The sequence below is a fragment of the Lemur catta genome, chromosome 4 (assembly GCF_020740605.2).
Source record: "Lemur catta isolate mLemCat1 chromosome 4, mLemCat1.pri, whole genome shotgun sequence".
In the NCBI taxonomy this organism is placed as follows: Eukaryota; Metazoa; Chordata; class Mammalia; order Primates; family Lemuridae; genus Lemur; species Lemur catta.
In genome coordinates, this window is record NC_059131.1 from 55,796,331 (window position 1) to 55,820,760 (window position 24,430).

General features: G+C 40.2%; 1 protein-coding gene across 1 annotated transcript in view; it reads right to left on the reverse strand.

The window, feature by feature from the left end:
• Positions 1–18,537: 18,537 nt before the first annotated feature.
• The window catches only part of EXOC6B (exocyst complex component 6B), a 544,417-nt gene continuing 538,524 nt past the window's right edge, over positions 18,538–24,430 (reverse strand). The window contains exon 22 of the mRNA XM_045549850.1: positions 18,538–21,944. Within this exon, the coding sequence (XP_045405806.1) occupies positions 21,818–21,944 (127 nt within the window). The 3' untranslated portion in view covers positions 18,538–21,817. The remainder of the gene's footprint in view (positions 21,945–24,430) is intronic.

The window sequence follows — 24,430 nt, forward strand, 5'->3', positions numbered from 1 at the left end:
AACACTGGATCTAAACCAGACTCTAACTCAAATGTACTTAACAGATATTTACAGAACATTCTACCTCTAAACTACTGAATATACATTCTTCTCATTAGCACATGGGACCATCTCCAAGATTGATCATATCTTAGGACACAAAACGGGCCTCAACAAATCCAAAACAAATCAAAATCACACCATGTATCTTCTTATACCACAGTGGAATAAAACTATAAATCAATCACAAGAGAAACACTTGAACCTACACAAACTCATGGAAATTAAACAACCTGATGTTGAACAATTATTGGGTCAAGAATGAAATTAAGATGGAAATCAAAAGATTCTTTGAAGTGAATGACAAAAGACACACAGGCTATCAAAATCTATGGGACTCAGCAAAAACATTTCTCAGGGCAAAATTCATAGCCTTAAATGCCTACATCAAAAGGACAGAAAGATCACAAATTAACAAACTAATGTCACATCTCAAGAAGCTAGAAAAGGAAGAGCAAACCAAACCCAAAGCCAGAAGAAGAAAAGAAATAACAAATGTCAGAGCAGAACTAAATGAAATGGAAAGCAAAAAATTAATACAGAAGATCAATAAAAGAAAAAAGTTGGTTCTTTGAAAAGATAAGCAAAATCAACAGACCATTTGCTATCTTAACCAGGAATAGAAGAGAAAGGACTCAAATAACCTTGATCAGAAATGAAAAGGAGACTTACAATCAATACCACAGAAATAGAAAATATCATTTGTGAACACTATGAAAATCTCTACGCACATAAACTAGAACACATAGAGAAAATGGATAAACTCCTAGGAACACACAACCTCTCAAGACTCAACCAGGAAGAAATAACAACCAGTAATGAACAATGAAATCCAAGCAACAATAAAAAGTCTTCCAACAAAAAAAGCCCTGGACCAAATGATCCAGAGCTGAATTCTACCAGACCTACAAAAAAGAGCTGGTATCCATACTACAAAAATTATTCCATAACATAGAGAAGGAGGGAATTCTTCCCAACTCATTCTATTAAGCCAGTATCACCTTGATACCAAAGCCAGGAAAGAACACAGCAAAAAAGAAAACTACAGACCAATATCCCTTATGAATATAAATGAAAAAATCCTCAGTAAAATACCCACAAACTGAATTTAGCAGCACATGAAAAAAGTAATTCACCATGACCAAGTGGACTTCATCCTAGGGATGCCAGATGGTTCAACATATACAAATCAATAAAATGTGATTCACCACATAAACAGAAGCAAAAATAAAGACTATATGATCATCTCAATAGATGCAGAAAAAGCATTTGACAAAATCCAGCACTCTTTCGTGATAAAAAACCCTCAACAAACTAGGCATAGGAGGAAAATATCTGAAAATTATAAAAGCCACATATGACAAACCCACAGCCAACATCATGCCAAATGGGGAAAAGTTGAAAACATTCTCCCTAAGAACTGGAACAAGATAAGTGTGCCCACTGTTACCACCTCTATTCAATATAGTGCTGGAAGTCCTAGCCAGAGCAATCAGGCAATAGAAAGAAATAAAGGGTATACAAATCAGGAAAGAGGAGGTCAACCTATTGCTCTTTGCTGATGACATGATCTTGTACCTAGAAAACTGCAAAAACTCCACCAAGAGACACCTGGAATTGATAAATAAATTCAGCAAAGTCTCAGGATACAAAATCAAAGTACATAATCAGTAGCATTTCTATATACCAATAATAGTCAAGCTGATAGTCAAATCAAAGACTCAATACCATTCACAATAGCTACAAAGAAAATAAAATACCTAGGAATGTACTTAACCAAGGAGGTGAAAGATCTCTACAAGGAGAACTATGAAACACTGAGGAAAGAAATCGCAGAGGACATAAACAAATGGAAAAACATATCATACTCATGGATTGGCAAAATCAACATTGTTAAAATGTTCATACTACCCAAAGTGATTTATAGATTCAATGCAATCCCCATCAAAATACCAATGTCATACTTCACAGACCTAGAAAAAATAATTCCATGCTTTGTTTGGAACCAGAAAAGAGCCCGAGTACCCAAAGCAATCTTAAGCAAAAAGAACAAATCTGGAGGCATCACATTACCAGACTCCAAATAATGCTGCAAGGCTATAGTAACCAAAACAGCATGGTATTGGTACAAAAATAGAGACATAAGACCAATGGAACAAAAAATAGGGAACTCAGATACAAAACCACCTACCTACAGTCAACTGATCTTTGACCAAGCAAACAACGTACACTCAGGAAAAGAAGACCTATTCAATAAATGATGCTGGGAAAATTGGATAGCTACATGCAGAAGAATGAAACAGGACCCCTCTCTCTCACCACTCACAAAAATTAATTCAAGATGGATAAAAGACTTAAATGTAAGGCACAAAACCATAAGAATTCTAGGGACAAATGCAGAAAAAACTCTTCTAGATACCAGCCTAGGAAAAGAATTTAAAAATAAGACCCCAATGGCAATTGCAATAACACAAAAATAAATAAATGAAATTTCATTAAACTAAAAAGCTTCTGCACAGCTAAGGAAACAATCAATAGAGCAAATAGATAACCTACAGAGTGGGAGAAAATATACACAAGCTATACATCCGATAGAGGGGTAGTAACCCTTTGTTTACAAAGAACTCAAGCAAATCAGTAAGAATAAACCAAACAATCCCATTAAAAAGTGGGCAAAAGACATGAACAAAGGCTTTTCAAAAGAATATAGACAAATGGCCAATAAACATATGAAAAAATGCTCAACATAACTAATCATCAGGGAAATGCAAATTAAAACCAAAATGAGATATCACCTTACTCCTGTTAGAATGGCTTATATTAAAAAGTCCAAAAACAACAGATGCTGGCATGGATGCAGAGAGCAAGGAATGCTTATACACTGTTGGTGGGACTGAAAATTAGTACAATCTCTATGAAAACAGTATAAAGATTACTCAAAGAACTAAAAATAGACCTACCATTTGATTCAGCAATCCCACTACTGGGTATCTACCCAAAGAAAAAGAAGTATTTCTATCAATAAGAGACCTACACTAGGATGTTTATTGTAGCATAATTCACAATTGCAAAGATGTGGAATCAACCAAGTGCTCATCAATTCATGAGTGGAATAATAAAATGTGGTATATGTACCCCATGGCGTATTGTTTAGCCATAAAAATAATGAATTAATTAATGCCTTTTGCAACAATCTGGATGCAACTGGAGACCATTCTTCTAAGTGAAGTATCTCAAAAATGAAAAAACAAACACCTATGTGTACTCATTATTAAATTGGAGCTAACTGATGAGCACACATGTGCACAGAGGGAAGTAAAACTCAGTGGAAATCAAGCAGGGGGGAGAGAGGAGGAAGGGAGGGGAAAAAAAACCTACCTACCTAATGGATACAATGAACAGTATTTTGGGTGATTGACATACCTATAACCATGATTCAAGTATTACAAAAGCAATCCATGTAACCAAAAACATTTGTACCCACTTAGTATTTTGAAATGAAAGAAAAAAAATAGTGTTGTCTGACATATGTATGTTTTTTAACTTATATAAATGATCTTGCACTATAGAGCTCATTCATTTTGGATTTTTTTTAATCTTAACACTGTTTTTGAGATTTATTCACATTGTTTTATGTATTTCTAGTTTGTTACTTCTGACTGCTGCAAAATATTCCAAAATATGTATCTACCACATTTTACCCTAGTAATGGACACTTAGATTCCCTCCAACTCCATGTTACTGAAGTGTGTAGTGAATTCATTTTCCCTGGGTATTTAACCAGGAATGATCTTACTGGGTCTTAGGGGATGTGCATACTTAAAGGAAGTTCTGCCGGATGACTCTCCAGAGAGATTGCACTAGTCCAACTCAGCAGTGCACAAAGGTGCCAGTTCCCCTCATCCTCAACTTGCATTATTCCTCTCTCTCATTTTGCCAGTTTGATAGGTGTAAAGCAGCCTAAGCCTTTATACATATCAGTTACGACTGCTTTTAATATCCTTAATTTTAATATTTCCTTTAATATTCTTCTGCTTTAAAAGCCCTCCTTTCACTGCCTGGTGAACTACTTATCTTTCAAAACCCAATTCTATTGTCATATTCTTTGTGAAGTTTTCCAGTTTGTCACCTCTTCCTTGGTGCTCTAGAACATTCTGAACAGACCATCCTAGCACTTGTATCATTGCAATCCTTTCTCTTTCTCATTTATATACCATCCCCACCTTGGAAATTAGGACAGAAATGGTTCCTGCCTCAGGGAACCAATGAGCAGTGGGAGGAAGAAGGTGAGGGAGGAGTGGGTGGGTTATACAGGTGGGGCCAGGAAGTCAGGCAATTAATTACATGCCCCTTTCTCTTGATGGATTAAAAGGATTTCAAGAACAGAGACTGCATTCTTCTTCTTCATGGTTCGAGTATCTATGCTTTCAAGAAGTGTTTTTCTGAGTAAATTCTCTCTTACATACTTCAGGACCTCACTCACTTCTATCTTAAGCAAATTTACCCTAGCTTTTTCTAAATGTTTCTTCCCTTCTGCCTATAATCAAGCCTAAAAAGATTTTCCCTTAATGCCAACGAACTCCGGGCTGATATCTGGACCATCACAAAGGATGCAATGCAATGAAAAGAGCATGATAATTAGAATTAAAAGACCCTGGGGATCTCAGTTAACCTTTCTAGGCCTCTGGGTTTACTGATCTGTACAATGGAGATAGGTTAGTTGTGAAGAGTACATTAACCATGTGACAGCATTTGTGTTCATTCTCTTTCCTTCATCAAGCTTCTAAAAGAATGGCTGTTATCAAAAAGTCCCCAAAAAACAAAAGTTGGCATGGATGCAGGGAGAAAGAAACACTCATTCACTGCTGGTGGGACTGCAAACTAGTACAACCTCTATGGAAAGTAGTATGGAGATAGCTCAAAGAAATTAAAGTAGAACTACTATTTGATCCAGCAATCCCACTACTGGGTATTTACCCAAAGGAAAAAAAGACATTCGATAAAAAGGACATCAGCACTTGAATGTTTATAGCAGCACAATTCACAATTGCAGAGATGTGGAAACAACTAAAGTGCCCAGTAATACATGAGTGGATTAATAAAAGGTGGTATATGTGTACCATGGAGTATTGGTATAGATATCCAATACATGTCCAAAATTGAATTCTTCACCTTCTTTCAACCCAATTCTCTTCTAGAACATTTTTCTTCTAGCAGTCCTGCCATTTTCCCACCTCCCTTGCTGTTTAGTTAATCAAAAGTCCATTAATTCACTTTTCATGTTGATAGTTAAATATCCTCCTCATCTTCATCCTCATTTCCACTGTCCTCAGAGTAGAGGAGCCTTCAGATTGGGTATGAGTTTGCTTGGAGACAATATATACAAATTAAGACTTCTGGTAACCTATTTTCTTAGGTTATATCCCATCCTAACTGCATCTTCCCCAGCTACACTCATCTGTTACTTTACAAGAACCATAAACCATCAATGACCAGCAATCTAGTTACCTGCCCCTGCCCTCATGAAGTTAGTTTTACAAGTTATGTCAAGAAACAGGTAACCCTTGATATACCTAAGCAAAGAAAAAAAGGATAAGATTTCTCAAAGGATTCTTCCTACACACCAAAACAAAATCTTTTAAAGGCAGCATAGAAATAGTTCGGTACAGGCAAATCTTATTTCTGAATATTTACTTAAAAATCCTAAATCAGACATTACTAAGTAAAATTGAGACTGTCACCAAAATAAGACACCTTGACCAAGTGGGGTTGAAATCATAAATGAACCAAAAGATGTCTCAACATTAGTACTTTACTATCAATATATTAATACATAAAGGAAAAAATTCATTATTCTACTTGATGCTAAAAAGCATTTGATAAAATTCAACACTAATTTCTTATAAAAACTTACAATAACCTAGAAATAGAAGAAAACTCCCTTAACTTGATAAACCTAAAGCAAACCTCATAATTGACAACTAACATTAGAAACACTTTGATTAAAGCAAGGAAAGACACAAATTCTTAACACTACCAATATTAAACAACATTGTCCGGTGGTCTTAGCCAATTAAATCAGAAATCCGAAATGCAAAGAAAAAAATCTAAAGAATAAATATATAAATGTTAGAGATAGCTCTTGGACAACTTTCCCAACTTCTTTCATGATTATTGGTCTTTGGGGGATTTCTCTATCTTCTTTAGTTTAATTTTGGTAATATATATAGTTGCTGGAAGCATCATTCATCTTTCTTTAGGTTTATGGATTTATTTCCACAAAATTATTTAAAGTATCCTCAACATTATTTATATTGATATTAGGAATGTCTATAACAGAATTTTCCAGGGAATCAACTAAAAAACCTATTAGATTTAGTAAAAGCATGCAGTAACTTACTCAGATACATGACAAACATAATCAATAGTTTTTTTATATGCTAGAAATAATAAATCTGAAAATGTAACTTAAAATATATAACAAACAATGTGAATATTCATATGAATTCATGTGAGTAATGTGAATTCATGAGTAACGCAAGACTTATGGGAAGAAAACATAAAACTTTGTGAAAGACATTTTAAAAACACCTAAATAGAGACTTACCATGTTGGGATGGCAATTTCTCCCAAACTGAATAAATTCAATGTAATCCCAATCAAAATTCCCAAGGGATTTCTAAAATGAAAATTCACAAATTAATTATAAAGCTTATCTGTGAGACTAAACACACAAGGAGAGCTGAGACATTTTTGAAAAAGATCAATGGTGGGAGACTTCCCCTACTAGATACCAGAACATATTTTAAGGTTATATAAATTAAAATGGTCTCATATGGGCACAGAAATAGACAAATAGGCCAGTAAAATATAGAGTCTAGAAACTGACCTAGGCATTTCAAATGAGTGAGGAAAGGGCTGACTAATAATAATAGGTGTTTAGGATCTTCAAATAGCCACTTGAGGGGAAAAAACATCATATCTGCACTTTATTAATATATAACTCAAATAAAAACCAGACAGATTGAATATCTAAATATAAAATAAAACTAAAATATTTTTATACTCTGGGGGTGGTGGTGGGTGGGAAAGCCTTTCTAGGCAAGATGTAAAACTCAAGAGGTTAAATAAAATTAAATTACATTAAATATCAAGATTCTGTATGATGAAAACTACCATAAACAAATATTAAAAATAAGTGGAAGTGGAAATTATGGGTTAATAATTCTGAAATTGTATACTATGGCTGAATAAATAAGGCAATGGCCAGTAGACAGTGGGAGATGAGATCTCAGTGTTGGAGAGAAATAAGCAATAAGGAAGAGATTAGAATGATCTCTGTGGTACTAGATTATAGTTGGAGACATCAGTATGAACTCACGTTTTATACATATATTTGATATGCCCATAATACAAACACACACACAGATGTACAGATACAGAAACAATTAGAGCTGTCTGTGTGTACATGGGTTATCACACATCATATTGCATTTAGCTCTGCCTGCTGAGAGCCTAAAAGCAATGGCACCTCAGTAGCAACGAGCATACTCCCCACCCAGATCTTGACTTTTAGATACTATTCTTCAGTAAAAGGAACCAGTGCTCCATGAAGAATTAGTTAATGCTAGGGCTGGGACAGGGAAAGTACAAGTAAACTTACAGCATCTTATAGTTCCATAAAGCAAGGATATGTTCAAAATACAAAAGGATGTGGGGTATGTCGTAGACACACGGGAGCCAATCTGAAAGAGCTTCCAGTGGCCAAACTCAGAATAATTTAAGCAACAAAATAGATAGGTAACATAGAATTGGATTATAATCCAAAGTATAAAATAAATACATAAGTCCAAAGGATAGATATATAGAGCAACAGAAGATAACTGAGAGTCCAGAAAAAGGCCATACAACTATAAATAATTGAGTTTCAATATGGATGCCAAGGCCCTTCAACAGTGAAAGAATAGTCTTTTCAACAAATGTGCTGGGATAACTCAATATTCAACCATAAAAAAAATGAATTTGGATGCCTGCCTTATACCTACTGTATACCATATAGAAAAAACAATTCAAAATGAATCTAAGATCTAAACTAAGAACTAAAAGTATATAACTCTTAGAAGGAAAAAAAGTATAAATTTTCATGACCTTGAATTAAGCAATAGTTTCTTAGAACTTAGATATCATACCCAAAGCACAAGCAACAAAAGAAAAAATGGACAAATATAGACCTCATTAAAATTTAAAACCCTCTGCATCAAGGACACTGCTAAAAAGTGAAAAGATGCACAGAATGAGAGAAAATATTTGCAAATCATATATCTAAAAAGGGTCTAGTATTTAGAATATGTAAAGAACTCTTACAACTCAACAATAAAAAGACAACCCAATTTAAAAGAAGCAAAGAATTTGAATAGACATTTCACCAAAGATGATACACAGATAGCCAATATCCACATGGAAAGATTCTCAACATCATTAGTCATTAGGAAAATGCAAGTTAAAACTTCAGTGAGATAGCTACCCATTAGGATGACTATTATTTTAAAAACATTTAAGAAAGGATAGAAAACAATAAGTGTTGGCAAGGACGTGGAGAAATTAGAACTCTCATACATTGCTAGTGGGAACATAAAGGAATGCAACCACTTTAGAAAACAGTCTGGCAGTTTCTCAAAAAGTTAAACATAGTTACCATACAACCCAGCAATTCCATTTCTAGGTATATACCTAAGAGAACTGAAAACACATTTTCAGACAAAAACTTGTACACCAATGTTCATAGCAGCATTATTCATAATAGCCAAAAAGTGGAAACAACTCACAGGTCCACCAATGGATAAATGGATAAACTAAATGGTCGTATATCCACACAATGGAATGTAACATTATTCAGCCACAAAAGATGTGAAGTATTGATGCATGCAACATGGTTGAATCTTGAAAACATTATAAGTGACAGAAGCCCAGCAAAAAGGTCACATTTGTATCAAATGTCTAGAATAGGAAAATTCCTGGAGAAAGTAGATTAGGGGGATAAGGAAGAGGGGAATTGGGAGTGATTGCTAATAGGTATAGAGTTTCTTTTCGGGATGATGGACATGTTCTGAAGTTAGATGGTGGTGGTTATACAACATTGTGAATATACTAAAAACTGCTGGATTGTACACTTTGAAATGGTGAATTTTATGTTATGTGAGTTAAATCTCAATTTAAAAATTGTAAAAAGAAGAAATCCTAAGTGCAAAAATAAACACATAAGTTCATATTGAAATGAATAAATGATTTACATAATTGGTTTAATAAATAAATAAATAAATAAATAAATAAATAAATAAATAAATAAATAAATGGAGGTGAAGAAACAAGTCTTTCTTACTGAAGAATTCCAAATAATTTAATGGAGATAGTCTTTGTAGGAGGTAAAGTTTAGCCTTCCTAGCCTTCCCTGCCACCATCTTTGGTGTGGGCTGCAATTTGTGACTTGTTTCTAATAAATAGAGTATGAAAAGGCAAAAGTAGTACTTTCCAGTAGAGAAACCTGACAAACACTGCCTTAACCATGTGATGAAGGTTAACGTCACTAGTGTTGTCACATGGATATCATATAACCTGTGACATATGACGAGGAAGGAATTTTGGGTTATTCTTTCAAAACACCCATAAGCCCAATCTAATCAAGAGAAAAACTTCAGATAAACACAAATTGGGGGACATTCTACAAAATGCCTGTTACTCCTTAAAATAGTTAAGGTCATGAGAAACAAAGAAATACTGAGAAACTTTCACAGATGAGAGGAGACTAAGGAGATATGACTAAATGCAACATGGTATCTTAGGTTGGATCCTGGAACAGAAAGAGAACATTAATGGAAAAACTAGTGAAATCCTTATGAAGTCTTAGTTAATACTAATGTGCCAATGTTGATTTTTAAAATTTTCACAAATATACATGGTAACGTAAGATGTTAATAACAGGTAATACTGAGCAAGAGGTATGTGGGAATTCTGTACCATTTGGCAACTTTTCTATAGACCCCAAAGTATTCCAAACTAAAACTATTTACTTAAAAGTAAGTGAAAGACTGGGAGAAAATATTTGCTCATATTATAACGAGCAAATATCTAATTCACATCAATAAGATCAACGGGTCAAGGACATTGTGATTTCAGCACTCAGATTGGCTCAAATAGCAACGCAGATACCTTGATCTCCTGCTCCGTCCCAGCCCATTTATCTTTTCATTCATGCATACAGTCAGTTCATTCAAAAAAATTTATTGAGCATATTCTATGTGGCAGAAACTCTTCTAGGCCCTGAGAATAAAGCTGTGAAAAAAGCGCTCTGTTTACAGCTACAGGGACTTACGTATATGAACCATGATTAGTATTAACTAGACATGATGACCTTACTCCCTTTGGTCATGATTGGTTTGGAGTGGCCATATGATCCAGTTCTGGCCAAAAAGATGGAAGAGAAAGTAATATGGAGAGATAACTTTAAACAGTAATTTACATTTAAATGATTTTTAGGATACTTTATGTAATTTTAGAGAAATAAATCTGTTAACCTAAAGAAAAATAAAAAATCATGGGCTTCTAAGGAAGGGATAGATTCAGCTTTCACAGCCCTTTATTGCTTTGCTTTTCCTTCTTCTTCCTGCCTGGAAAGTGAATGTGATGTTTGGGGTTGAAGCAGCTTTGCTGTGCCTATGAATTGGTAAGGATGACAGACAGAAAGACAGAAAGTGCCTAGGTCTTTGTTGCTCAGCTGTTCCTGTACTATATTGCTTAAGCTTAAACTTCCAGGATTATTCTTATGTCAACAAATACAAAACAAAGGCAAAAAAAAAAAAAAAAATCCCCAACCCCCCAAACCAGCAAAACTCTACCCTATCCTTTTTTTTTTTTGAGACAGAGTCTCACTCTGTTGCCCAGGCTAGAGTGCCGTGGCGTCAGCCTTGCTCACAGCAACCTCAGACTCCTGGGCTCAGGCAATCCCCCTGCCTCAGCCTCCCGAGTAGCTGGGACTACAGGCATGCACCACCATGCCCGGCTAATTTTTCTATATATATTTTTTAGCTGTCCATATAATTTCTTTCTATGTTTAGTAGAGACAGGGTCTCGCTCTTGCTCAGGCTGGTCTCGAACTCCTGAGCTCAAACGATCCACCCGCCTCGGCCTCCCAGAGTGCTAGGATTACAGGCGTGAGCCACCGTGCCCGGCCTACCCTATCCTTTATAGCACTCACAGTCCATTTTGAATTACTTGTAACTGAACATACTTCTAACTGATGAAGATATCAACAGTCAATCTATTGAGAATAACTAAAAGTGGCTAATGAGATAGGAAAAGATGATTCAGCCTAACAGAAACTGGTAACTGCAAAGTAATATGCCATTTTTTCCCACTCCAGTCTGACAGTCTTACTGAGGGTGTGGGAAAATGGCACTCTCCTATGTTGTTGGTAAGTGTATAAACTGGCACAGCCTTTTTGAAAAGCAATTGACATTATCTATCTACAGAAATATTTGTACATATGTAAAAAGATATCAAAAATGTTTGCTTCAGTAGGTTTTGTAATAATTAGCAAGTGGAAGCAAGTTAAATAATGAGGAATAAGGTATAGTCCTCCTGTAAAATATTATGAAGCCACTAAAAAGATTGAGAACTTTATGTAGAATACAAATCTATTTGTAAAAACATTTCAACATTTTGCTACATTCATATTTTTAAAAAAATAAATGACTTTATAGGTAAAGTTAAAAAGAAAACAAACCCTACTTTGTATCCCCAGGGGCCTAATGTTCTTCCCTCCCTCTGCAGAGATAGCTATTATATTGAGTCTGATGTTTGTCATTCTCATGCATGTTTTCAAGGTTTGAATTGTAGTGTTTTCTATCATTCTTCCACTTGTTTTTTTTTTAATTCAACAACTTTTTAAATGATTTATTCATGTTGACACGTAGCTATAGTTCATTTTAACTACTACATGGCATTCTATTAGATAAATACATTCACAATTTATCTATTGTTCCAACGATACTTAGGTTATTTCTAATTATTCATCACCATAAACAGTGCTATAATGAACATTCATGTACTTGTCTCCTTGTGCATGTGTGGACAGATTTCTCTAGGTAATATCCTTAGAAGTGGAATTGCTGGGTGTTAAAGAGTATGTACATGTTTAACTTTACTAGGTACAGGTCCATGATATGTTGTTCAAAACCCTTGGGGCCAGATGTGTTTCAGAATAAGATTTTTTCTGGATTTTAGAATGGCAATATTGTATATGGCCCATATATAACACTCTCACTAGGGTTTGAGAAGTAGCCCATAATCGAATATATTACTTTTACTGTGCTAAAAGTATAAATATCCACAATAAGTGGGATAAAAGAAGACAATAAATAATTTCCCATCAGGTTAGATTTTGCTATCAAATGAGTGAAGAAAAAACTTTCAGTTTTCAGAGCTTTTTGGATTTCTGAATTGCTGATAGGGATTTGGACCCGCACCACCAAATTGCTGTCTACAGTACTTGTATGAATTTATCTTCCCACCATTATGAAATCCTGTTTCTTCATATTCTCACCAATGATTGGTAGTATCAGAATTTAAGATTTATGCCAATCAGATGGGTGTGTACGTCTTACTCCTGTAATTAAAGCAAAAAAGTCATAGAACATGAGAGATGCCATTTTTAACAGTAGTGAAAACAAAACACTCATGAGTGTAATAACTAAGAAATGTGAAGAATCCAAATGCAGAAAATGTTAAACTGTCTAAGGAATACAAATGTGATGAATAAATGGACAGAGATTTTTCATCACTGCCTAGGCAGGCTTTGTGTTACAGTGATGTCCTTTACCTGTAAATTATTATATAAATTCAATGCAACTCCAACCAAAAGCACACTAGAACTTTGGAAACTTGAAAAAAATTATAAAATCATCCTGGAAGAATAAATATCCAAATATCCAGGAACATTCTGAAAGAGAAAACTATGATGGAGGAATGGGCTACTAGATAATAAAACAGATTACAAAGATATGGTAATTAAAACAATGTGGTAATGGCTTAGAATCAGAATGATTATAGAACAATAAAGTCCAGAAATAGACCCAAGGATAAATGGGAATTAAATATATGATAAAGATGACATTTAAAAATGAATCAGTGATGTTGTGAGAGGACTGATTAGCCATGTGGGGAAAAAAAAGCAGAAAAAAAAAAGCAGCATACTTGTCACATTCTTCATCTCAAAGTAAATTTCAAATTGAAAAATGATTCATATGTTAAATATGATGTAGCTGAAGAAAACATGGTCCGATATTTTTGTAATTTTGAAGTGGGGAAATCTAAACATCATAAAGGAAAAGTCTGACAAATGACATTTCCAAGATGAAAAACTGCCAGGCTGGCAAAGAACACCGTATGGTGAATATTGTGGCTGTCACCTCAATATTCTCTCCGTCATCTTCCCCATTGTGTAGCTACTATGCAGTTTGTTTGGGGATTGGTATTCACAGCTTCTTACTCTAAATTCCAAGGCTGAGGCTTGATCATTTTATCCTGTAGGGTAAACCCTGGTCAAAGCAGTAAACCCATGGCATGCTACTGATCTACAAGAATGATAAATAATCCCATTTAGGGTTCTAAATATTGTAGGCTTATGGGATAAAAAGTTCCTTGCTCTTCTAAGAGGGCCACTGGAAATTAGTTCCTGCACAGCGTAAGGTGAGGATGTGAAATCTAGAAAAAGCAGCCATTTACTCACCATGAGGGAACTGAGATTTAGGCTGGCCTTTTCACCATAAAAGGCAGAGTAGCGGGAAGGAAGGAAAACAGGACCTTGACATTTTTTAGTCATTGAGTCATATTAACCCTGAACTACCTTTAGATTTTCAGTCAATAAATCTCCTTTACTGAGTTGGGTTTTTTATTTCCTGAAAAATAGAGTTCTAACTGACATGAACCAATGAACAAACTCAAAAGAGAAACTTGGAAAAATATTTGCAATGCAAATGACAGCTAGTTAAAATCACTAATACAAAGAGCTACAATATGAAAAAGAAAACCTCATTTTTTTTTTAAAAAAGGTGAATATCTGGATAGCCAGTTCTTTACAGAGGAAATACAAATGACCAACAAACAATATAAATAGATGCTTAAGCTTAAAAGGAATGTAAATTAGAACAAAAAGAAATCATCTTTTGCTTATAAAATTGGCAAGAATGAAAAAATAGTAATATTACTTAGTACTGGGGATATACAGGGAAACAAACTCTTTCATATCCTATTGGAGAGTGTCAATCGGTCATTTTCAAAAGAGTAATTACACGATTTCCATTAACATTTATAATATTTATAGCTTTTAACCAATCAATTCCACTCCTGAAATTTTATACTATAGAAATACCTAAGAAAGTATGCAAAGATGTATATATATATATATATATATATATATATATATAAAACCATCTTGCAATATTGTTTATAATAGAGGAATACTGGAAACATTCCAAATATCCATCAATTCAGAATTGGTTAAATAAACTCATGGTACATCCACGCAATGGAAATACTTTGTGGAAATACTTTGTCGGCTTTGGAAAGGATGAAGAAATTCTGTATGTTGTCAATGAAAGACATTTAAGATACATCAAGTGAAAAGTAAAGCTGTAATATAATAAACATACAATGACTATGCTTTTTTGTGAGAGTCAGTGTACGCAGGTTAAAGTCTAAAGAATATAATCGTGCCGTTAACAGTGATTACATGTGGGAAATGGCATTAGGGCTCAGTGGGGAAGCCCCAATTCTGTCAGATACCAACACACACATACACACGCACACGCACACACGTTTATCACCACCACAGGACCACGTCCTGTCCATCAGGAATTTAATGCTAGTGTGGTTTCTCTGACTCTTAACTTGATTTCAAACCGTGCCCTACTCTGTTGCATGACAAGAGTAGGATGGTACATGCTTGTAGAGAATTTTAAAACCACAATAAAACAGACTACAAGTTGGCTCGCTTTTTTATTATCCACCATATGTTGGCAATTCTAAACAATGTCCGGACAAAATATTCCTCCCAGCAGGAGTACTGCTCTCCCGGTGCGTGACTGTCCCTACTCTAAGTGGGATTCATTCGGTGGTGAGCGCCCCTGTGCCGTGTGTTGGGCTAGGTGCTGCATGGGATTCGGACCTTGTTCCTGCCTTCAAATGAGAAGCAGCAGTCACAGCAGACAAGTCCACGGTCAACTAGAAATCACGCCTCTCTGGGGACTCAACTTCCTGCCTGCAGACACCACCTCCTCCCCAATTCAGCCTCCCCTCCAGCTGCCCCCACATGGGCCCCACCCTCACCCCTCTTACCTTGTTGCCCTCATTCTGCCCTGCACCCGAGGCCTTACTGTTTTCCTCACCCCAGGAAAAATTTTTGATCTTCTGATCTTACTTTCTCCCATACCCATCTTTGCCTCTGTCTCCAGTGTCCAGATCACCACTTAACCCCCACTGTGCTCCTGAGAGTGTTACCTGAAAACTCCTTCCCTAAAACCTTGGAAACACATCTGGGGGCAAAAGTGAAGAGGTTGCTCAGACCTGGCTGTCTGAACAGCCTTCGGCTGGTGCGGCCCGAGGCCCCTTCACAGTGCCCACAGAAGTGGGGTTTCCCCAGCAGGTGTCTCCAGAGAAGGGGCTCACTGGAGAGGGCAGGGCCTTTCTCTATCAGTTTAAAAATAAGCACACCATGCAATCGAAAGAAAAAAAGAAAAGCCATCTACCCAGCCAGCATAACCTGAGCCTTGTAACAGAGAGGGGAGTGTGTGCGGAGAACAAGAGGGAGATCCAATTAATTACCCTTAGAAGCAAAGGTAAAAGTTGAAGATTACGAGACCCATTTACAGGAGGAAATAGACCCATCATTGAGCCTAGAGAATGGGAGGATTGTTTAGGGCCAGAAAAGCGTCTCGATGTTCAGATTCCATTCCTTTTCTGGAGCTTTGGAGAGAGGAAGGTCATAGCTTGGGCTTGGAAGGTGCACTTAGCAGTGGGTTCAGACCGGGAGGAGAGGGCTGCTGTCTTGGGTTTGATTCTTGGCCCAGAGCCCGCCCCCACCCTGAGGGAATAGGAGCTTCCTCCTCTCTGGGAGCTGCTGTGGGCTGAGGAAGGGCTGCCCCCCGTGAGAGAGGCCCATCCATTACCATCACAACGGCTGATGTCACAGACCCCACAAAGCAGCTGGGGCCCCAAATGCAGGGTAACCCTAACCCCATCAGCGATGAAACAGATAGAGGGGTAGCTCTCCCGCACAATGCACCGGCCCTCACTGCTCTCTCCTCCTCCTCCTTGCACTTCCTCAAGAGCCTTTGTCTTCTGGTCCCTTGGGCCCGAAGCCTCTCTCATTCCCGGCAAAGGCTGCCCATTAAACTCAAAATGAGGCCTCTGGGGAAAGGGCTTGGCACTCCTCTCTCAGCCTCCTCTTATCTCCAGCAGCTACTCCCCAATCTGCCTGGCGAGCAGCTAAAGAGCCCAGCTGTGAGAAAAGGGGCAAGTGGTGACTGCTTCACATCCTTCCCCGGGTTTTTGTTTTGTTTTTCTTTGTTTTCCAGCCTCAGAGCACCCCACAAGGGTTGCTGGTCCCGCTCTGGCCAGAAGCTGTAACAGTGCTCACAGGCTGTGGGAAGTGCTCTGGGGCGAGCCAGCTTCAGCTGGACTATGAAAGCCCAAGTCTCTGTACAGGACCCTCTTGTCTGTCATCTCCCCAACCGGCTGGAAGCCTCTCTAGTCTCCGGAGTGCAGAGTCCTCCTGCCCCCTCAGGACCCCATGTGGGGAGAGAAAGCTAGGAGCAGTAGCTTCACTGTCTAGGTGTGACCTGGGGACCAGGTGGGGCATTCTGGAAAAGGCGGGTAGCAGAGCAGCAGGTCTTGAAAGATCTGCCAGAGCTATATGAGGCAGGCAGAGGAGGTAAGTGCTCAGAGCTTCTTGCTTTCCCTCATGGGGAGATCTACATTTCCAAAAGGATTTGGCTATTATTCTTATTTTAGACATGAATCTTAGACATCGATGAAAGCCACAAACCTCCTTTCCGGACAACATAAGTGGATGAAGGCTGTGTATGCGCGTATGTGTGCACATCCACACACACTTCAAGTGTTCTTGGACCCCTGGTTACGAACTCCTGAGTCCTAGAAGAAGGTATAAGTTTTAGCACCAAAGTGAGAGCAGAGAAAGTTCCAGGTTGTGCTGAGGAAGATTCCACCTGAAGGACTGGCTGTACTCTGAGCCAAGCAGCTGGCTGATCTGAAAGGCTTGTCCCTGTTTCATGCACTGGTGCTTGAGGGGCATCTCTACCACCAACACCGTATTGGGCTTGGGGACAGGATGCCAAGGGGCAGAGAAGCTCTGGACACTTTTGTCCAGTGCTCAGCCATGAGGTATGTTGTGGAACCGGAAGGAAGAGAGGAAAGGGTCTTGAACAGTGCACGTGCTGTGGCTCAGCACCAGCTAAGCATTCTGACCTTCCACGGCTCGTTCATGCTTCACAACCACCCTGTAAGTTAGGGACTACCATTCTGCTTTCATGGATGAGGATTATGAGATTTAGGGAGTTAGTGAAGTAACTGTTCAAGGTCATCCAGCTAGTAAGTAGCACTGCAGGGATCAAAGCCTATGTCTCTGGGCCATCAAAGCCCCATTGCGGTAGTCAGACCTATTACTGAAGAAATTCTTTCTAGCCTATTCCTACAGCTTCTGTGCCACCCTAAGGGACAAGCGGGCTGGGTGTCGCCACACTGACATTTCTGGTCTTATCCACCATGGTTCCAGATGTGCTCAGAAGGTTCTTCATTATCCTCCCTGCATATACCAGGTTCACGCCAACTTTGCACTCTAAGGTGGTCTGCACCTAAAATATTCCCACGGCTTAACAAAGTTGGAATTTAATTTCTTCAAGGCCCAGCTAATTAACATCCTGCTCTCTCTTTGCTGTCATCCCTGACCAGGCCCTTTCCTACACCAGACCAAGATGACTGTTCCTCTCCCGCACAGAGTCTAAGATAGGGTCATCTCTTCCTCTCCCCTAGCCTGGCTTCGTTCTGGATAATCCCACATCACCGCATGCATCTTGACTGGGAGTCTTTCCATGTTAGGGCTGGTGTTCAAAACACATTGGGCCCCACGTTGCCTGCTCCAGTACTCTGTATAAATCAGGCATTTCAAGTTATTCCTCTTGCTGATGCCGAGGATGATGATGATGATGCCAGTGTTGGCTATACAGATAGGAGAACATAACCCAGTGGTTAGGGACATTTCCAAGGCCACAGTACAGCTCCTTGCCTTGTGTGGCAGGTGGGCTTTCTCCTTCCCACCAGGCTCTGGCCTGCTCTCGTCCTCAGTGCAGCTGAGTCTGACATCCAGTCCACCCACTACAGCTGCTCTGTGCAAAAGGGACAGAACAAAAAACCCATGAGACAACACCGTGGCTTTTAAAACAGGTATGTAGGCTCTCTTGTTTAATAGCAGTTAAAAGAGGAAAATGTACAAGAGGAATAAACATGCTTTTTCCACAGAGGAGCTTTCCCCTAACCATGCGGCCCGTCTGCATCAGTAGCTTTACTAGTAAGTTTCAGAGAAAAAAAGTTCCCTTTAGAGTTAAAAATGGATTTTACTAAATTTTCCCTATAAATGTGTAACTATCTGTGCAAAATAAAAAGGCCATTTTCAACACATTAGTGAAAAGTAATTGTGAATGCAGGCAAAAAAAACAAACAAACAAACAAACAAAAAAACAAAAAGAGAGGCAATTGAAGTAGTCAGTAGAAGAGTCCCGGGTGAAGGGAGGCTAAGGTGTGTGTGGAGGTTGTTGCAGCAGGCCCCAGGGGGTGTGCTCAGAAGCCTGGTGAGGAAGGTCACGGCTGATGCCAATCCTGGGGGATAAAAGGCCCTGGGCCTGGGACTCGCTAAGCAAGCACTTGTCAAATACACAGTAAAGGCAGACTGACTTTGAGGTCTAGGAGGCCTGGTATGCAATGAGAACACTGGGCACCATGCCCTGGAGGTTGTACATGCCCTTTGCCAACAGGAGCTCTCTGCTGGTTCCAATTTCCAGGTCCTGTTCTTCCTCACCCCCAGCAGCTTCATTTATAGTCTGCTCCAAGAGATTTTCCTATGAATGTTACCACAACATAACTGTTTATATTACTATTGAAACTCACTAGGGTCCCAAACCAGACTGCTCCTTCAGGAACACAGACCTAGTTTCCCCAAGAACTTGGCCAAAGGTTCATACTGACCGGAGGCAGGTAGGCTTCCAGCCGCCCATGTTCTTGCCCTCTTATTGAGGCCCTGCAGGGTCCTTACTTCTACATCCCTGGCGTTTGGGACCAGACCTGAGGAGTCCGAGGGGCATGGGCACATATGTTTGGCATGAGTCCTCCCAAAGACCCAGCTATAGGCCTACAGACGCTTCTCCAATTCAAAAAGCTTTGACATTGCTGGTCCCTATTTTTACCTTTTGCAGCCCACCAAGAGTATATCTCTACATACAGCTCAGTAGCTGCGTGTCATTTTTGTTAGGGAAGAGGAGATACACCAGAGGGTCCATCCTATGAGTCTTGAGCTTGAATAAGCTTTTTCTTTCATGGGACTTCCACGTTGAAGGTGCAGAGTAACCCCTATTCCTCTGCCCTGTTTACCTTCTCCTCCATAGCAGATGTAGTTCTTCCAGGGTAGAGGTCTGAGACCAGATCGGCAATCACGACCCTCTAAGACGACAAACACTGCGGCATGCTTACACTTCTCTCCAGCACTCAAAGCTAAAGAGATCTTGCTGCAAACTGGGTACTAGTGAAGGAGGGTGTTTGGAGTCCTTCTCAAGCAATAGGACTTCAGATCAGTGTAACCATTACTCACTCTTCAACAAAGACCAGGGCGTGAAAATGTCACCTTGGCCCATGCCTTTCCTTGGCTTATCAAATTCTGGGAAGCAGTGCTCACTCTGACCTTCATCCTAAAACTCTGCCCAACTGCCTATAGCCCTTAGGTTGAGGCCCAGCAGGCTTCTGCACAGCTCACATGGAGCCTGGTCTCTCCAGCTTTGAGGAGGGCTGTATGTCTGTATGCTCTTTCTCTTCCCCATGGTTTTCAAGATGTGTTAGATATGGTAAGGGTAGGGGTGGGGAACAAAAAAGGAAGTACTGCCCTTCCCAGAAGCAACTCAGTAGCTGACAAAGGTAGTGAAGAATTCTGTCTGATGAGTCTCTCCTCTCACTAATCCAAGCTGGAAATGCCTGTGTGGCTTATTTGTCATTGTTTGGTGATGCACAATTATACTCTTGCCAGTAGCCAAAATAGCATCTTCCTGAAGTGTCTTAAAGTGCAGTTTCCTCTGACTGACCTCATAGAAAATTCCTTGCTTGGGTCTGGAGCCCCTCTGGGATAATGGAGGCAGCCTCCAAGCTAAGCTGGTCCAGGCTCCAGAGTTTGAGGGATAGGATTGTAGGCAATCTTTCTCAGACGAGGCCAAAAGATGACTTTGGGGATCTCAAAAGAGGATGGAAGCCTTGGGCTTGAGCAAGAAGAGCTTCGTATCTAGGATATGACTTAGGGAAAGACAGCTGGGCCAGAGGCAACAAGACACAAGCCATGGTCGGCCTTGTCTACTTCATGGTGACAGTGGCTCCATCCCTAGAGGCATTCAGTCCAGCTGTGGCTGCCCCCACAGTGCATAGGTGATGATGTTTCCTTTAAAGATGGTGGCCAGAAAGCTGGTTTTAAAACACGAAGGAACAATCCCAAGTAATCCTAAGGTTTTACCTAAGGGTAAAGTAAGGCTTCTGAGATCTGACTTGTCTCAATGACATTGCACGAGGCGGCCAAGGCTGAGACTCTCTGTGAGGACCCACGGAAATAATTGCTGAGCTATGCCCTGAGCCAGGTGCTCTAACTGGGAAAGAAGGAAGTGAGATGAATGGGGAAGGGACTGGGCCCCTGATTCCACTCAAACTGGCTTTCAAGATCCAGAAAAAATTCCTTGGGCTAAGACTCAACATTCCTAGCATGGGGGCAACCTGCGTGAAACACGGGGTCCAATTATTACTGCTGCCTACTGCTCTATCCTGCCTTAGAAAAATTAGCAGTAAAAGCCTTGGGTCAGATCTAGGCTAAAGAAACGGCCATTCTTGAGGGACTGGAGGGAAGCTGCCATCTTGCCATATCCCATGCTTGTTCAACAGCCAATGAGACTCCATGGATGAACCTCCAGAACTGTGTGCCGGTCTTTAGTGTACTAAAAAGTAATGTTTTCCAGGCCCTTCCCTTGCATCAAGAAGAATGAGCCTCATCTATGTGGTGAATGGGGCACCCAAGAGTGAACAGGACATGCTTTACTGTCCTTTTACTTGCTCACCTTTCCTCCTAGTGCCAAGCACCACTCTGTTTGTTCCTAAGCCCTAGACCTAAGCTTTGGAGCCATGGATAAAAGGTGGTTCATCGCAGTGGGACTGACGATGCCACCATCTCTAGGATAATACGGATAATGTGGTAATAACTTCCCAAGTCCCAGCCTAGCAACTTCTCATGTGCTTGCTTATTCCTGTGCCTCTTTCACTATAGGGAAATATTATGTGAATACTGTACAGGGGTTAATAAAAAAATACATATGCTCTTTTGAAGAAGAATACACAAATGCAGCGTCAACCAGGGCTGGATCCCAGACTAGGGGGCTGCAGCAGGCAGCTTCTATGGGCCTGGGGACAGCCTTCATGAGTGGTGGCTGCTGGTGAGTCCTCGGAGCTGCTTGGCCACAGCGTCGATCAGTTTCTGCTTGTCTCGCTCATTTTTCCGAAACTGTGCAAACATGTTGTTCTTGCGGCTAGTATCCTTCATCCTAAACAGAGAAGGAAAGAAAGAGGGCAAAGTGTTTGAGGACACAATGGTGGAAGGAGAATTTGCAGGAGGTAGGATGGCACAATGCGTATTAACCACGACCCAGAGAGATGAGAGCCCAGGGTATTTCCACTGTCAGGCACAGACTCACCTACTGCCCTCCCAACTTCAGTTACTCTTGGAAAATAGTCAAGAGCCGGCTCTGGAGGGGCAAACCTCCTTAGCCCTTATACCCACCCTAGCTAATTCATTCCCTTCTCTCCGCAGGTATGTACCTGTTACAGGTGCCTGGCGCATGCTACAGCCCTGCTGGTCAATAGGCTCTTACAGAATTCTAGGATCCACTCATTACCTCATGAGCCTACTAAATCCTGCTGGGACTTTAGAGATGGTATTTGAAAGGTAAAGCAGGAAAAGTGCTCTTAACTAGCAATTCCAAGAAAACATGAATGGCTGAAAGCCACTGTGTATCCACACTCTGTCTGCTTACTCTATCCCATCCCTAACAAACTAAGGGCTTGACTGATGTCTTGTCTCAGGTTAAGGGCTGATAGGCAGTGAGGTGGCGAAGCGGGTATGGTGCCGCGGAAAGCAGGTGCCAAAAGGCTGGGCCATCCTCTCACTTGACAAACCAGGGCTTTCTTTATGCAAGAGAAGCCCCTGAGTACTCAATGTCTGTCTGTATCCTCAGACCTTTGACCTTCGGGTCATGCACAGATGGCATATTCCTAGAGCACAAACCATGGGCAGTTCCGGCCAGAGGTTCTGTCAGATGGAAAGCCCTAACTGGGAAGCACAGACAAAAAAAGTCAAGACTAGGCTGAGATTGTCACAGAACCTCCAAGTCTGACTAAGCCATTGTGACAGAATCCAGGAATCTGCTACTCCCTGCAGAAGGCCCACAACCCCTGACATCTGTTGGTGACCATTAACTCTGGCCTTGGCCTCTGTACAGCAGATCCACAGCCCACGGCTAGTTCTAATGTTAGAGAATTGAGAACAGTGCCCGGACCAATATCTCCCTGGAATAGGGGTGGGCCAGTCTTCACCACCACGGCCCAGGAGCTGCGCCAGTGCTCAGACTTCACTGCTCTGTGGGCTGCATGGAGACAGCCTAGAGGAGTGGAGGGGAAGGAACCAGGCACTGGGGCATAAATCACCCCCAGGTATACTTCCCAGGGGCCTTCGGCCAAACCTAGACCTTTTTTTTTTTTTCTGTGGGTGGCCTTTTGCAGAGGAACAGATTAGAGGCCAGTGAGTTAAAAGGCTAGAGATCCCACAAGGGCATTTACATCTGTACATATGATATAAATATTTTGGGTATATATGTGTGTGTATATATATGCCTATTCTATAAGGGCATTATATGTGGCAAGGAGGTTCTGATGAGCACCACAGCTGTATGGCTCTGGCCGACAGTGGCAGCCACAACTAATTAGGGCTTCTCTCCCTGATCTAAGCTCAACGGCCTTCAGGCTGGATTACTCATCCAGCAAACTCATAACACTGACTATAAGGTACAACCATCCACATGTGGAGGCCTGTGCTTGGAGGGAAGGAAGGCGGAGAGGTGACTGGGCTTGCTGAAAAGAAAGCACAAGGGTCCTCAATGCTCTGATAATTACTGTATTTGGTCCCTTACATAGTAGTTGCACAATTATGTTTGTGGAACTGGCCTGGTTTCAGGTATCTCAGAGAAGGATTCCCTTTCTTCTGCTGGGTATACTATAGGTTTAAACAACAATAATACAAAACAAACAAACAAAAAGGAATGAAAGAAGAAATGAAGAAGATCACTGTCTATATTCATGGGACACTCAGTTTAATGTCCTATGTGATCATTAATTTCATGACTCCTCAAAGCAGCTGAGGGAAGGCAGCCAGCTGGCTTTCAGCTCCCACAGGGGGCTTCTGTAATACCTAGGAGAAAGGGAAAAAGAGGGTAGTCTCTGGGCCCCAGAGGCTAGGATTTCTTGGCCATTAAGGCCTGGAGTTGGAATTCGGCACTATAAAGATAAACTCAAGTCCTGTGAGGGCTGACGGTGGCTAGCTGGTTTGTACTTAGGAGTGCTCCAAAGCCAAGAGAGTCCTCCCACCTCTCATCCCATTCTGTAAGCCCAAGATCCTGTTCTACTTCAGCTATGGCCACCCTGCAATGACACAGGGGCCTCTTCTTATTCCTGAATGTCTCCAGCAGGTTTCTATGTCTCACCCTGCTAAGAAAGGCCAGGTTGAAAAGGGAGGGCCTGTTAAGCTCTGACGGTACAGCTGGCTGTGGGGAAAGCAGGAATGGGACAGGTAAAGGGATTGATTCCTATGAGGCCGGGAGATGTGCATTTTAGTTACCCAGGTGGCCTTTGCCCTACTGTGTTTGGAAGAGACTTTTAAACCCTTCTGATTGCTAGGGGTATGCACATAGCTTTGTTACTGGCTAGGCCTCCAAAATGGTAGAGAGAGGCTAATTATTTTAGCCTATTGTTAATCTAC